This window comes from Loxodonta africana, chromosome 11 (genome assembly GCF_030014295.1).
Source record: "Loxodonta africana isolate mLoxAfr1 chromosome 11, mLoxAfr1.hap2, whole genome shotgun sequence".
Taxonomy (NCBI): domain Eukaryota; kingdom Metazoa; phylum Chordata; class Mammalia; order Proboscidea; family Elephantidae; genus Loxodonta; species Loxodonta africana.
Genome location: NC_087352.1, coordinates 72,036,965 through 72,053,905, shown reverse-complemented (window position 1 = coordinate 72,053,905; position 16,941 = coordinate 72,036,965). Strand labels below are relative to the sequence as shown.

The 16,941-nt window shown below is 42.2% G+C and overlaps 1 protein-coding gene across 3 annotated transcripts in view; it reads left to right on the top strand.

Moving 5' to 3' along the window:
• The window catches only part of MOCOS (molybdenum cofactor sulfurase), a 61,905-nt gene that overhangs the window by 40,061 nt on the left and 4,903 nt on the right, over positions 1–16,941 (top strand). For all 3 annotated transcript variants that reach the window (XR_010323460.1, XR_010323459.1, XM_003406738.4), the window contains exons 11-14: positions 4,121–4,245; positions 10,237–10,342; positions 10,716–10,854; positions 15,631–15,735. Coding sequence is in view for 1 of the 3 variants with exons in the window: in XM_003406738.4 (XP_003406786.3) it covers positions 4,121–4,245; positions 10,237–10,342; positions 10,716–10,854; positions 15,631–15,735 (475 nt within the window). In the remaining 2 variants the exon portion in view is untranslated. The remainder of the gene's footprint in view (positions 1–4,120; positions 4,246–10,236; positions 10,343–10,715; positions 10,855–15,630; positions 15,736–16,941) is intronic.

Here is a 16,941-nt window from a genome sequence, read left to right as displayed (position 1 = left end):
ATAATGATTATTCTCAGCAAGTTAAACACCACGGGCCCTGGACCCCCCCCCATTCTGGAGGCCCAGGAGTTGAGCACACACCACATCTTGCCAGTACTGGCACCAATTTAAAGATTTTCGCCAGTTTAAACATTTGTTATAGCACACTTTCAACTAGGGTGATGATTTTTTTGTAAACAATTTTGCAATCTTCATACAGAGAGAAATGTGGACATCAAGGGGTACCTGCAGGCTCATCTACATTTCACTTAGCTGCGTCTGTGTGGAATGCAGTTTTCTGGCTAATAAAGCTTTTCAGATAAATAGAGGTTAGATTTATCTATTCGTGGAACCATTGAGTACTCAACAGAATGAAGATGGACTTCGGTGCAGTGTCCCAAAGCACAGGAGAGAGTGTGCTACAGCATATCTCATGTTTCCCTTCCCTTTCCAGAACAGGAAGGCAACTGTTTTTCCCAGTAAAAATTAAGAAAAAGATAGATTTTCAAAAATAACTTTATTGTAATCCCAGGGTAGGATATTAGTCATTTTACATTATCAATTGTAGTGATGTGCCCTTTTTAAAAATTCTAGAAGACTGCAGGATTATAAAAACAAAAACAGCTAGATTAATAAATGTACTTATACCTGTAATGTATAGGCACGGTATTCTTTTTATAAACCAAAAAAAGTTAGCCTATATGGCCTGGCAGTGAAAGAAAATATTACAGCTGGACTCAGAGTACAAATCCAGGACGCGTGTCTGTGTTCAAGAGCTTCTTAAAGCAAAAAAAAAAAAAAAAAAAAAAAACCCTGCTTGGTAAAGTTTCAAATTCCAAGCTTTGTGGTTCTCAGTGTTGATAATTAATATAAACAAGAGGACTAAGTAGTGGTTAGTAGTAAGAGGAACTTCTAAAGATGTTTTTGTTTTTGCTATAAGGTGTCGTTGAGTCATTTTCAAGTCACAGTGACCCCATGTGACAGAGTAAAATTGCCCCATTGGGTTTTCCAGGCTGTAATCTTTATGGGAACATTGCCAAGTCTTTCTCCCGTGGAGCCACTGGGTGGATTCAAACCAGCAACCTTTCGGTTAACAGCCAAATGCTTAACTGTTGTTTCACCAGGACTCCTAAAGCTTTTTATCTGGTCTGAAAGTTTCACATAAGCACCAGCCTGTGTGTCTTTCTGTGCCTTAGAGGTCTCCCTGTGACTGCCTAGTCACTCCTGATATTTTAGCAAACCTTTGGCTGGGGGCTGGCACAATGTAATTTTCTTTTCTTTTTTCTTTATGTATTTTCTTTTCACCTTTTTCATTGTTGTTGATTTTGTATTTGCTGAGTCTTTATGTTTTTCTTGTTTTTTATTTTTATGTGTAGGATTGTTAGTTTCCTTTGTGGTTACCTTCATATTTACCCCTATTTTTCTAAGTTTAAACCAATCTTTTATTTCTTTGTATTGCCTGGACTTCCTCTCCATAGGAAAGATCTATGACTGCATTATTTAGTCCTTCTTTTTTGTTTCAAGATTGTCATCATCTACATATTGATGTCTCTGTTTCCCTATTTTCAGTGTTTTAGCTTTGATTTATTTTTGTGACTTCCCTATCTGGGTTGATATCTGGTTGTTCTGTCCCATGTTCTAATCTTGGGTTGTTATCTGATGTTATTGATTTTCTGACTAGAGGACACCCTTTAGTATTTCTTGTAATTTTGGTTTGGTGTTTACAAATTTCCTAAACTTCTGTTTATCTGGAATGCCCTAATTTTGCCATTATATTTGAGAGACAGTTTTGCTGGATATATAATCATTGGCTGGCAATTTTTTTTTCCTTGAAGTCTTTATATATGTCATCCCATTGCCTTTTTGCCTGCATGGTTTCTGCTGAGTAGTCAGAGTTTAGTCTTATTGACTCTCTTTTGTAGATGACTTTTCACTTATCTCTAGCCACTCTTAAAATTCTTTCCTTATCTTTGGTTTTGGTGAGTTTGATTATAATATGTCTTGGTGACTTTCTTTTGGAATCACTTCGTGTGGGGTTCGATGAGCTTCTTGGATAGATATCTTCTTGTCTTTCACAATATCAGGGAAGTTTTCTGCCAACAAATCTTCAACAATTCTCTCTGTATTCTCTACTATCCCTGCCTGTTCTGGTACTCCAATCACTTGTAGGTTATTCCTCTTGATAGAGTCCCACATAATTCTTAGGATTTCTTCATTTTTTTTTAGCTCTTTTATCTGATTTTTCCTGAAATAAGTTGGTGTCAAGTGCTATATCTTCAGTCTCACTAATTCTGACTGCCCATTCCTCAATTCTGCTCCTATGACTTTCTACTGAGTTGTCTAATTCTGAAATTTTATTGTTAGTCTTGGATTTCTGTTTGCTGTCTCTCTCTGGATTCTTGCAGCCTGTTGAATTTGTCATTATGCTCTTGTACAGCCTTCTTAAGTTCCTCTATTGCTTTGTCTGTGTGTTCCTTGGCTTGGTCTGCATTTTGGCTGATCTCCTCCCTGATCTCTTGAAGAGTTCTGTGTATTAATCTTTTGAATTCTACTTCCAGTAATTCTAAGAAATTTTCTTCCTCTGGAAGGTTTCTTGATTCTTTGTTTTGGTGGCTTGCTGAAGCCATGATGGTCTGTCTTTTTATGCAATTTGATAGTAATCGTTGTCTCTGAGCCATCAATAAGTTATTATATTTATTTATTTTATGTTTGCTACCGTGTCTTAGCTTCTTGTTTTGTTTTGATATGCCCAAATAGGGTGGTCATGTGAGCTGATTTGATTATTGGCGTTTTTGAAGCTCTCAGGTCCAATCTCCAGGTGGCTAGACCTGTTACTAGGTATGTGAGCCCAGGAGTTCATTTACTTTTCTTGTGTGGATTCAACTCAGGTGTTCAGGTCATCGGTCACCGAGTGTGTGGTGCAGGCTTTCACCTACAGTCCTAGCTGGGCAGGGTAACTGGAGTGGACACAGGTATCTGGCTGCAGTAGGAGGTCATGCGTTGATCAAGGTATGGGTCTGACTGCCGCCTCTGAGTATCTGGGTGGAAGGTGTGTCCCTGTTTCCTATAGTGCATAGGTAGGTGGGTTTTGCAGCTGGACTGTGAGGACCCAATGGTGTTGACTGTAAGGACCAGGAGTGACCACTTATTTCTGGACCCCTGTCATGGGTGGCTTGGTGGAGTGGGCAGAGCCACCAGTCCTCAGGCCCCTGATGTGGGTAGGTGAGGACCCTGCTTAATAGGCAGGATAGTGTGAAATGTCACGAATCTGCTACTCCCTCTTTTAAACGATACAGGTGAAAATAGGCTTCAGGTGTATAACCTGCTGTACTGTGCTAATGAGGGCCTACGCTGTTAAAGTGGGTCCACAGAGGTCTATACAGGGGTGAAAGGCATTCAAAGTCCATGGCCTAGGCAAAGGGTCTGTGCCTGCCCCAAGTTCCCAGCTTAAGGGAGTTGGCATATTATTTTTTCCTGTTTATTAATTTGTTCCCTTTCCAAAGCTGGGAGAATGGCTCAGGGTGCACGATGAGTCTTTCTGGCCCAGGGAGCACAGCAATTGCTGAAACCACACTGGGACCAGGAGCAGTGCGGGGAGGGGTCAGGTAAATGGAAGAGAGGTACTTTCCAAAAGGTTTTTTTTTTTTAATCCGCACAGTACGTTAGATGCTTGTACTTTTCTTCCGCTGAATGAGCACCGTTTCTCACTGGTTCTGGAGGCTTGAGTAGACTCTCCGGTGCTCAGTCTCTCCTGATGTGAAAAACGTGTCCCGAGCACCACTGCTTGCCTCACCCCTCATGCACTAGCCAATCCAGCCCGCAGGGTGCCAGGGTCGGCCAGGTAAGGTCTGGTGACTCCTTGCTGCTTCTGAACTGCCTCTCCCTCCGCCTGCCATTCAGTCCGATTCCTCAGCTTTGTCTTTGATGTTCAGGGCTCCTAGATTGTCATGTATAATTGACTGACTTTTTTTTTTTCAGGTCTTTGTTGTAAGACTGATCACAGGAAGCATCTGACTACTCCTCCATCTTGGCCCTGCCTCCTCTTATTTTCTTTTTTAATCTTAATTTTTTTTACAGTTCAGATTATTATTTAAAGAAATACTAATACTTCCCCCACATACCTCCTCTTTTTTTTTGTCAGGGTAAATACTTATGACTGTGGAGAAAAAATTTCTAGATGGTTGTCAAAGTTTTTTGGCCGTGAATGTCATCTGATCAAGCAAAGTTCAAACTTCCAAAGAAAAGCAAAGAAGAAACATGGAAAAGGTATCACATTTTGGGTTGGTTCTTAAGGGCAGGTACCTGTGGTTTCCCTTGCATACATCAAAAGCAGCCGCCCATGAAATGGATTCACAGAGAAACTTGCTCGCTTACAGCAAGTGGGACAGGCAGGTCAGCTTTTGGTAGGAAGGTGCTGCAGTGGCTCCAAGGTCAGCAGGACATGTGGCCACTACAGTAACCTTAAGGTGGTGAGGAGGGCTTCAAGCCAGCTGGCTTGCTCCTTTCAAGCCTCAGCATCCATCCTGCATATTTAGAAGCACAGTTCATTTTTATTATTTTCTGAGGACACTGGTAGGTTGCTATGTCCTCACATCAGAATCAGGAACAAGGGAGCCTTGGTTTCCAGCCTTGGCTCTAGGATCAAATATTTGTGAGACCTTGGCAAGTCCTTGAACCCCTATGGCACCACGTCTTCTTTAGACCTCAGCCAATAGACTTTTAAACATTTTGACAATTTTTCCTCTCAGAAGCCACTCCTAGGATGAAGTAGGACAATAGGAAAGAAAGTACTTTGAAAGCTAACAGTACCATATGCACAGAAAAGATCATTTTCAAGCATCTGCTCAAATGTCATCTCTTTAGAACGGTAGTCCCTTCTTGAACTCCCCAGATCCCTTCCAGGTTTATTTTTTTCTGTGGCACTGTTCGCACCCTACAGACCACATATTTTACTCATTTGTTTGGTTTATGTTCTGTCTGCCATCTACCAGAAAGTAAGCTCCATGAGGAGAAAGATTTTTGTTGGTTTTGTTCAGTGCTGTATTATCCTCAGGGCTTAGACCAGCACCTGGCACGTAGTAGTTGCTCAGTAAATATTAGGTGAATGAGTGAATGGATCATGGCTACACTACAGACATTACTGTCTGTATAGGAATGACCTGGCCTAGTGGCCACCTCCCAGAGAGACTGGCCTGTGAATCCAAATAGCATTTTGACCATACACAGACCAGTGTTGTTGTTAGGTGCTGCTGAGTAGGTCTGACTCATGGTGACCCCATGTGACAGAGAAGAACTGCCCCGTAGGGTTTTCTGGGCTGTGATCTTTATGGGAGTTCATCGCCAGGTCTTTCTCCCAAGAAACCCCTGGATGGGTTTCAAACCCCCAACCTTTCTGTTAGCAACGGAGCAATTAACTATTGTGCTACCAGGTCAAAGGACCTTTTTAAGTTAACCTATGCATCCTAAAAATATACATATAGAGGGGAGCCGAAGGATATAGTTTCTGTAGACTTTTAAAACTTGACAGTCTTTCCTGTCATAAACTGTTAAAGGATTTGAGTCTCTATGTGATGGAGAAGGGGAGTAAACTTATGCTCACTTGTCGAGGAGGTGAACTGTGGTGTTTGGACATGGGTAAGATTGGGCAACTCTGCTACAAAAGACCTTTTTAAAGTGTTGAAAAGCAAAGATGTCACTTTGAGGACTAAGGTGCACCTGACCCAAGCCATGGTATTTTCAATTGCCTCGTATGCATGCAAAAGCTGGACAGTGAGTAAGGAAGACTGAAGAAGAATTGATGCCTTTGAGTTATGGTTTTGGTGAAGAATACTGAATATACCATGAGCTGCCAGAAGAACAAACAAATCTGTCTTGGAAGACATACAGCCAGAATGCTCCTTAGAAGCAAGCATGGAGAGACTTTGTCACGTGTACATTGGACATGGTATCAGGAGGGACCAGTCCCTGGAGAAGGACATCATGCTGGTAAAGTAGAGGGTTAGTGAAAGAGAGGAAGACCCTCAATCAGATGGATTGACACGGTGGCTTCAACAATGGGCTCAAACATAGCAAGGACTGTAAGGATGGCACAGGACTGGGCAGTGTTTTGTTCTGTTGTACACAGGGTAGCTATGAATTGGAACCGACTTGATGGCACCTAACAAGAAGATTAGAGACATAATTAAAGGGGAGAGAGAATTGGACATCTGTGAACACAGACTTGGAAGGAGCGGGATTCAACATAATCAGTACCGTCCTTATAGATTATCTGGAAAAGGGAGTGGCAGTGAAACCTGAAGTTCCAGTCATTCAATAAGGATTTATTGAGCACCTCCTCCCTACCTGGAGCTTGGCTGAGATTATTAAGTCATGGTCCCAGTTCTTCAGTATCTCAGTTTAGGGGAGACGACTCACTAGTAGACAGCGAAGGTACGCTTGATATGAGGGAGGTGATAAAGATCTGCACAGGGGGCGTGGGGTGTGCAGGAGGCATCCTCTCTGACTGGGAGTGAGGCGTGGAAAGCTTCCAGAAGAGGTGAGTTTGGAACTGTGTCTTAGCAGGAGAGTAGGTTTTTTCCCAGCAGAGGCACAGGGCTTATTTGGGAGTGGCAAGGCAGGGCTTGGCATGTCATGGGCTCAGAGAGGGGTTTAGGAGGGTCAAAGAGGGCAGGGGAGTGATGGTGGAGAGCTGGGGAGAGGGGATGAGTGCATTTCTGAGGACTCAGATTCAGATGATTCTGAGGTTGTGGGGACTCATCAAAGAAGTCTAAGCTAGGGAATTTCACAAGGCCACTTGTTAGAAAGACACTTGGGGTGGTGTGGAGGGTACTTGAGAGAGGGAGGGAAGTAAAGGGGTTGGGCAGGAGATGGCGGTGACTGTCCGAGTGGGAGAAGAAGGAGGGCCTGGGTGAAGACAAGGTAGTGGTCACAGAAGAGGAACACCTGTCACTTGTGAATATATATATATATATTTTTTAAGAGTGCCACTTAGGGCAGAGAGGTCTCTGATGGTCCAGGCCACTGGTTTTCAAACATTTTTGCTTTGGTACCCCTTAGAATTTTTTAAAGCTACATTCGCTGCTTACATTTTTATGTTGTCATCTAAATTTTTTGAATAGTTTAAATTGTTGCAAATGATATGATTTCCAAAATCTTGTGAATATTGACATTTTAACGGAAACTTGTGTATTACTCTTTTAAACAGCCAGTGGAATCTCAATACCATAGCAATTTGATTCCCATGAGTATTCATTAAAAAATATATAATATACATTAACAAATTGTCTTATAATGGCCAGAAATTTTCTTTCCTTTTTCTCTTTGAACTTATATTCTCACTCCATTTCCTGGCCAATATTAGATATTTTATTTGTGAAATAATAGTGAAAATCTTTGATCACCCTGTCATACTTCTCTGATGTATGATCCTAACATGTGTCTGTAAATTGAATGTGTAAACATTTAAAAAGTTTACTGTAAAGATAATGGTCTAAATGCTAAGAAGTTTCTTTGGGATTATTATTATAATTTTTATTACTAGTTGATCAGAGCAACAAATTTTATTATCAATTTTGAAAAATAATTATTACACATGAAGAGAAAAATTGTCAAAATGAATCTCTTAATGAGATGAGTGGCTCCCCATTAGTTCCCATAACCACAAATGACCGTCATTTATTGCCAGAATAGCTGGTGTTCTCTTCAGAGAAACCTCGTTTGTGTAAATAAAGAACTGGGGATGAAGGAGTCTGGTTAATGCAAGGTCCCTGGAACCTTTCTTCTGAGGCACATGACCAAAGCACAGAGGTCTAACATGAAAAATGACTTTAACCATCTGTCACTTGATGACTTAATTGGGTGCTGCAAAGAATTGAGCTCCACCTCACCTACAAGGGAACATTCAAGCTTTAGAGACTTTTATTTTCTCAGCACTGACTCCAGGGTTTGAATGGAACTTTTGTTTTCTATCCTGGAAGTGTTTAGCCCCCAGGGGCAATCCACTGTGGGGGAGTCTTTCCTCCGCAGAGTGGGCAAAGGGCCTTTTATGGATGGGGCTGGAATTGTACTTCTGTTCCCTGGCAGAGCCATTTTTAGCAAGAAAGATTTTTGAAAGTGGAGGATCTGGAAAGTTATTCTCTTTCAAGTTTCCATTCTCCTGTACTCTGGGGTCCACAGACTGGGTTTGAAGACGGCTTACTAGGCCCGGTCCCAGCCCATCCTTTTTATCAACATCTTGCATAAAGGCAGGAGGCCCTGGGTAGCCCAAGAGGTTAAGCACTTGGCTACCAACCAAAAGGGTTGGAGGTTCGAGTCTACCGAGAGGTACTTTGGAAGAAAGACCAAATGGTCACAGCCATGAAAACTCTGTGGAGCACAGTTCTACACTGCAGCATAAAACCATTGCTGTCAAGTCAATTCCAGCTCATAGAGACCCTATCGGACAGAGCAGCTGGTGGATTTGAACTGCCAACCTTTTGGTGAGCAGCCAAATGCTTAACCTATGCCACCAGGACTTCACTCTGCAGCATATGAGATCACAATGAGTTGGAATCAACTTGATGTAACTGGTGGATAAAGATAGTGAGGGGGGTCCATCTAACAGGAGACTCAAGCCGGAGACAGGCTCCCCACAGTTCTGTCTCTTGATATTTTTTTTTCAATTATTTTGTTTGATTCCTCTCAGTAGTTTTAAAACTAGTATTAATTATTATTATTTTTTTTAATAATTTTTATTGAGCTTTAAGTGAACGTTTACAAATCAAGTCAGTCTGTCACGTATAAGCTTATATACACCTTACTCCATGCTCCCACTCTCCCCCTAATGAGTCAGCCCTTCCGGTCTCTCCTTTCGTAACAATTTTGCCAGTTTCTAACCCTCTCTACCCTCCTATCTCCCTTCCAGACAGGAGATGCCAACACAGTCTCAAGTGTCCACCTGATACAAGTAGCTCACTCTTCATCAACATCTCTCTCCAGCCCATTGTCCAGTCCCTTCCATGTCTGATGTGTTGTGTTCGGGAATGGTTCCTGTCCTGGGCCAACAGAAGGTTTGGGGACCATGACCACCGGGATTCCTCTAGTCTCAGTCAGACCCTAAAGTCTGGTCTTTTTATGAGAATTTGGGGTCTGCATCCCACTGATCTCCTGCTCCCTCAGGGGTTCTCTGTTGTGCTCCCTGTCAGGGCAGTCATCAGTTGTGGCTGGACACCATCTAGTTCTTCTGGTCTCAGGATGATGTAAGTCTCTGGTTCATGTGGCCCTTTCTGTCTCTTGGGCTCATAGTTGTCGTGTGACCTTGGTGTTCTTCATTCTCCTTTCATCCAGGTGGGTTGAGACCAATTGATGCATCTTAGATGGCCGCTTGTTAGCATTTAAGACCCCAGATGCCACATTTCAAAGTAGGATGCAGAATGTTTTCATAGTAGTATTATTTTGCCAATTGACTTAGAAGTCCCCTTAAGCCATAGTCCCCAAACCCCCGCCCTTGCTTCACTGACCTTTGAAGCATTCAGTTTATCCCGGAAACTTCTTTGCTTTTGGTCCAGTCCATTTGAGCTGACCTTCTCTGTATTGAGTATTGTCCTTCCCTTCACCTAAAGTAGTTCTTATCTACTAACTAATCAGTAAAAAACCCTCTCCCACCCTCCCTCCCTCCCCACCTCGTAACCACAGAAGTATGTGTTCTTCTCAGTTTATACTGTTTCTCAAGATCTTATAATAGTGGTCTTATACAATATTTGTCCTTTTGCCTCTGACTAATTTCACTCAGCATAATGCCTTCCAGGTTCCTCCATGTTATGAAATGTTTCACAGATTCGTCACTGTTCTTTATCTATGCGTTATATTAATTATTTTTCACTTGCCCAAGGGCGAATAGCTTTCCCTGATTAGATTCATAAAGGTCTCCCTGTTTCCCTCATTAAGGCCCCTCTTACTGCCCTGTCTTGGGGAAGGGCACCTCACTCCACCCAGTCACCCCATCTCTTCTCCCCTGAGTATCATCTCCAAGTTGTCTTTGTTGGCATCTTTTCAATTCATCGTTTAATTTTTTTCAGATTATTTTAAACAGAGGAACTGATTTTCCTTTCCATTTATGACAGCTTTGAGCCAGGCTTAGAACATTTTTATTATTGTCAGGGCACCATTTCTTCCCCTGCAGAATTAGTCTCTACCTTTTAAAAATCCAGGTCAATGGAAGCAAGATTCATTTGCATTCCAAGAAAGCAACTCTTCTTTTAAATGCTCCATTGTTTTTAGATCAGTCTCCTGGTAGTACACCTACCCTTTCTCTGGTGAATGAAGCCCAGTATCTGCTGCTCAACAGATCAAGCGTTTTGGAACTTCAGCAGCAATTAAACTTTAGGTAAGATCTGTTACCTCTGGGATAGCAGACAAGTATAACCACTTGTTGCTGGGAATAAGTCCTGGTACTTACCTGTTCACCTGGTTTCCAAAGCCCTTCATCTCTTCAGCTAAGATCTACGCACACTTTGTACTGCCTCCAGTGGTCCTGGTCCTGGGGACAGAACCATATTCCATGGGGTGGCGGTCGATATCTGTTTAACAGATTAGTGCCCCTAGAGCTTATGTTTGTGGTAAAAAGCTTGGCCTGACCGTCCAGGCCTAAGCCAGAGTAGAGTTGATGAAGGCAGGCATCAGGAGGCAGGCAGGTTAAATTATTACAACAGAGCAATTATCTCTCCCACCTCTTTCCCTTTTGGGTATGTCTTGAACAGTGATGAAAATGGAAAGGAGAAATTATTCCCAATGAGTGACCTCATCTCACGTTTCCGTGCCAATATTATTACCAATGGGACAAGGGCTTTTGAAGAAGAGAAATGGGATGAGATTTCAATTGGTTCCTTGCGTTTCCAGGTAAGCCCCAATAAGCTTTACTATCCTCCCCCAACGGTTGTCAATGAAGATTGACCTGAATCTCAGGCCTGGGTGGTGGCAGGCAGGAATCTTTCTTTCCTCTGTCTCAACTCTTTTTTAATTGTGCTTTAGGGGAAAGTTTACAGCTCACGTTAGCATCTCATACAAAAATTTACATACATGTTTTTATGTGACCCTTGCTATCCTTATAATGTGACCACACATTCCTCCTTTCTACCCCTGGTTTCCCATGTTCTTTCAACCAGCTCCTATCCCTTTCTGCCTTCTCATCTCACCTCCGGACAGTAGCTGCCCATTTAGTCTTGTGTATCTACTTGAACTAAGAAGCATTTTTTTTTATCTACTTGAACTAAGAAGCATACTCTTCACGAATATCATTTTATGTCTTATAGTCCAGTCTATTCTTTGTCTGAAGAGTTGGCTTTGGGATTAGTTTTAGTTCTGAGTTAACAGAGAGTCCGGGTCCATATCTTCTGGGGTTCCTCCAATCTCAGTCAGGTCATTTAGTCTGGTCTTTTTACTAGAATTTGAGTTCTGCATCCCACTTTGCTCCTGCTCCGTCAGGTACGGTCTGGTGTGTTCCCTGTTAGGAACATTGGTGGTAGCTGGGCACCATCTAGTTCTTCTGATCTCAGGCTGATGGAGTCTCTGGTTTATGTGGCCCCTTTTGTCTCTTGGGCTAATATTTTCCTTGTATCATTGTTGTTCTTCATTCTCCTTTGCTTCAGGTGGCTTGGGACCAATTGATGCATCTTAGATGACTGCTTGCTAGCTTTTAAGACCCCAACCTTGTCCCAACTCTTAACCACCACACAGTCTCTGCAGGAGGGTATGTGACGGGGGCATTCTGGAACGTCCCTTGAGATCCACCTCTTACTTCCTAAGAGGGTAGCAGCAGACACAGTTAATGTGCCCCGTATGAATGTTGGGGAGGCATAGCACTCCCTCCACCTGGCCATTATGTCTAGGCTTAATCTCTGTTTTCTTGGAATACTTGTGTCTATGTGAACTCTATCCTCCCGAATATTGCTAGACTTTCTGGCAGCCTGGAGTGCTTGCAGGAGGACCCAGAAGCCTGGCAGTCCCTAAGTGCCCATAGCACTCCCACTTCTCACACTCCAGCCTCTGACCTCACTGTCAGCAGGTGGGGAGCTTACAGTCAGTGGCATAAATTGGTGGGTAAATTGTAAGGCCCAACAAAATGTCCTAAAGATCTTATCTATTTAACCCCTCCCCCCAACCTTGCTTTTATCCTGGCAGTTGCTGCCTTCTTGAAAAACAATCGGTCTCCTAAATTCTCTTCCACAAACCTATCTCTCTGGTACCAGCTCTCCTGCTGTTCTCCCCTATCCCTCCATCCTGACTTGCCTTTCCTTGTTCTTATTTTCTGTCGCCATGTCTCTGCCATGTCAGCTTTACTGTTTTAGAAACACCTGCACTTACACAGCCTGCGTGAGTAGCCACTAAATACACATTGTTGGATAAACAGCAGAAGGAAAAAAGGGAGAAAAGAGGGAAGAAAACTTACCTGGCAATAGTGGCACCCGTGCCTCTCCAGGTACTTGGGCACATAAATACAAAAGAACCCTTTTAGGAACCTTTCTGAGATGACTTCTTAGCATGGTTTGCTTTCTGTAGGTCACTGTTCTTATTACAGACAGCAATTAATGGAAGTTAAAATATGCATGCCTTTTGACCCATTAATTTCACTTGTAGAAATCTGTTACATAAAAGTACTCGTACTCATATGCAAGATATATTACAAGATTATTTGTTGCAGTATTTTTGTGATTATGAAAAATTAGGATGCATCCTAAACGTTCATAATAGGGATGTTGGTTAAATAAGCTATGCTATTTTCATATAATGTAGCCCTGTGCAGGTATTAAAAAGCATAAGATGTAATTAACGCTGTGCCTTTTAAAAAGTAAATATTTAAACATATTTGTTGATAATACTCCATGTGGAAGCAGTTGCAATGAAATTAGCACACCTTCTTTGGAAAGCAGTTTTTCACTGGGTTTAAGTCATTAAATCTCTTATACCCATTAGGCTTATAATCTCACTTTGGGAGATTGACTTTAAGAAAATAATTTCAGAGAGGAAACAGAGTTATGTGAGTTAAGACCTTGATTACAAAATTATTGATAATAGCAAAGCATTAGAAACTATTTAAGGAGCCCAGGTGGTGCAATGATTAAGCACTCGGCTGCTAATGAAAGGTCAGCAGTTTGAACCTACCAGACCTGGTAATCTGCTCATGTAGTGATTACAGCCTATGGGGCAGAAACCCTATGGGTCAGTTCTACTCTGTCACATGGGTTGCTATGAGTTGGATTGACTCCACGGCGCACAACAACAACAGAAACTGTTTGGGGAATGCTAAGTGCCCACAGAAATACCAGGCCATCATGCAAATTGCAGAACGGAAGAACCAGGTAGGTCTTCATGTATTGACGTGGAAGGATGTTCATTATGTACCGCGGAGTAATTAAAAAGAAAGATACCAATGTTGCCTCTTTCAGTGAGTGTTTACATGCATTTAGAGTACGTTCGTGCACAGTTCCATGCCATGTCTGGGTTGATCCGCGACCTCATCAGCAGCATTTGCCCCTGAAGATAGGAAGGAAGAGCCGTGTTGAGTGCTTTCTCTAAATTCTTCAAGCCTCTATATTGAGTTATTTTTCAATGAACATAAATGCTAATAAAAAGGCGCCCTTGTGGCATAGCATTTAAGCACTTGGCTGCTAACTGAAAGGTTGATGGTTTGAACCTGCCGAGCAGCACTGGGGAGAAGGACCTGGAGATCTACTCCTATAAAGATTACAGCCAAGAAAACCCTTTGGGGCAGTTACTCTGTCATGTGCAGTTGCTATGAGTTGGGATTGACGACATCCAACAACATCCAATAAACAAGTTTTACAAATACCAACTGATAAGAGTACCAGAAAAAAAAACTTAACAAAGTGTTTTAAGAAAATCGTTCTATTTGTATTGCTATTTGAAAAAAAGTGTCTGGAAAATATCCCTCTTTCTCCAGTTCGAGAAACTGTTTTAAGAGGGCCTTTCACAAAGGTGATAGAATTTTTACTTAAGGTGTTGTCTTTGGGTGGCAGCTGGAGCCTGGGGCTGGTGGGTGCTCCAGTATTCCAAGCATCCCCCTTTTGCAGCACATAGTTCTGCGGGGTCAGAGGAAGCTCAACCCGGGGAATCAGTCATTTTCTAGGCAGAGCAAGGGAAGAGGTGCTGTATACTGAGAGGCATGCCTTCCCCGTGAGGACACAGTGTCCTCATCTATGAGGCAGAAGACTCATTCCATTTCAGGGAGCCTCATGTATAATAATACCTCTTTCATCTTTGAGCCCCATTGAGGACCAGACCTAGGCTTGGCACTGCAAAAATAGTATCTGAAATCCTGAATAATCCAGTTAAGGAGCTGGATGAGGAAATGAGGCCTGGAGAGGTCATGGGTCTGCCGAGGGTCACGAGGGGAGCACTGGGCTGAGGTCTCCGACAGCACATTCATATCTGTGTTGGCCAGGAATCTTGACTTTGGTACCACGGTGAGGCTGTATTTCCACTGGTTTCATGCCCCCGGTCAGAATGTGAGCGATAGGAACAGGCCAGGACATATCTCGGCTCAGCTGGTTGTTTCTAATTTCAGCACACATTTGTGTTTGCCTGTAGTAAGCAGAGGAGCACATGGTCATGAGAAAATCAAGTACCTTTGTACCTTTTCTGTGTACAATAAAAGGAACATCTTGTCACTGCTGAGCCGTGGACTTTCTTTTTTAAGGTTAACATTTGTGGGGTGTTTTCGCGTCATAAAACTAATTGATGCTCATGGCAGACCGCCCGTTGAAGTTCTGTCCTGTGGCATGGCCCTGTTAAGAAGCTATACGCTGTATTTTATTTATATTGCGTGTGTGTATATATGTATGTGCGTATATGTATATGCACATTACACACATCTATAAGAACACATCCATCATTTTATTTCAGTTATAAAAAGTAAATGTTTCCCCGTTTGATTTAAAGGCCTTCACAGATTAATTTTAATACCTGCATGATATACATCATATAGATGTAGCATGGTTTGCTAAACCATTCTTTCTCTACTGTTTGACCTTCAGGGTACTAACTAATTTTCCCTGTTAAATATAATGGGATTTGTATCCTGGTGCAAGCATCGGCATTTGTATTCCTGATTGTTTACTTAGGTTGAAATCCTAGAAGTGAAATTGCTGGGATAAAAGACATGAACACACGAAAGTTCTTTTCTGTTTGTTTTGCGTGTTTATTGTGGTAAAATATTTACAATGTAAAACTTGCCGTTTTAACCATTTTAAGGGTACGGTTCAGTGCCCACTGAGGCTCTTTCTGATGACTTTTCTTACCGTGGCCCAGTGCTAGGTCTTGGCTGTTTATCTTCTTCCAGTTTGTCCTTCTCCAGTTCTTTTCTTCCTCACACCTCTAACATTCCCTGATAGTCATCTGAGATTAACCTCTCTTCTCTAAAAAGCCCTTCAGCAGCAGCCGTCCAGCTGACAGACAAATGCAGATGATGCCCCAGCAGAAACTGTGACCAGGCACCACTTTCCGGTGTCTCAGAGTTGGGGTACAGTATCGAGCCTTTCTGTGCAAGTCTGAAATTGCCCGGGGACGACCTTGCACAACGAATCCCTCCTGGACCCAGATTCCCCCCTGCAAAGTGCGAGGGTCTGGTAGCGCCGTCTTTTCCTTCTCACCTTCCAGGTTTCAGGACCTTGTCATAGATGCCAGATGATTTGCATCGACCAGCAAACTGGGCAACGAAACCAAGAGGTTTTCCAGAAACTTTCTGAGAGTCGAAAGAGAAAGGTAAGCATAATTGCAAAATATGGCACCTCGCCTTCAGCTTCTGGTGTGTTATCTATGCCATAATAGTGCTGAGTGATTTTTCAGAAATGGGGGTATTTGTTGTGTTTTCTGAAGCTAGGGGACTGCCATTAAGGTTCTGTCCTTGCCTATGGCTGCATTTCTTTTTTCCTTTCCATCTGCTTCCTCTTTTTGTTTTTGTTTGTTGTATTCATGTTTTCTTTTTTGTTTTATTGTAGTAAAATCTATGTAACAAAAAAAAGGCCACTTTAACCATTTTTTTGTGTGTGCATTTCAGTGACATTAATTACTGTCACCATGTTATCTAGCCATCACCACTATTTCCAACAGTGTTATCACTACAAACCATATTATATGTGTCTTTTATACTCTCAAATCTTTTTGAAGAGATATATGGAGTATAAATAATAAATAAGTCAAGCATTTCCATTGTCTCAATCATTTTTTTCTTCACCATGAGATCTTATGAAGAATAAAATGTCTTTTGGTGAATAAGAGTACCTGCATAGAAAGATTAAGTAAATCTCATTATACTAAGCTGGTAAGTCAACTTCTTGAGAGTTAAAATGCCTTAGTGTTGTTGTTGTGGATTCCATATTATAAAAGGTGAACTTTTAACATGTGATCCTTTAGGAAGATTTATTTTCAGGCTTACACTTTCTGTTAGGGCTTTTTGTTTGCAAAGAACTCCAGGAAATCATGTGTCTTAGTTGGCTATTGCTGCCGTAACAAAAAAATACCACCAGTGGGTAGCTTTAAAGAACAGAAATTTATTTTCTCAAATCAGTGTCTCTCGGTGGTAGTGATTCCTTCTGTGAGCCACTTTATCACAACATAGCAGGGAAGCTGTATCAATTAGGAAAACAGACTCCTTGGAGCTGAAAGGGAAACTTGACAGCATGTCTGGAACTATCCTTATCGCAGATGTGTTTAACAGAGAAAACAGCTGTAGAAGACATTAGGTAATGTGGGCAGAGCCAAATTTCATCTTTTTTCTATGAGTAGGAGCCCCTGGGTGGTGCAAACAGTTAAGCACTCAACTACCAATCAACAGGTTGGCGGTTGGAACCCATCCACAGGCACCTTGGAAGAAAGGCCTGACAACCTGCTTCCAAAAGGTCACAGCCTTGAAAACCCTACAGAGTGCAGTTCCACTCTACACACATAGGGTCATCATGAGTCAGAATC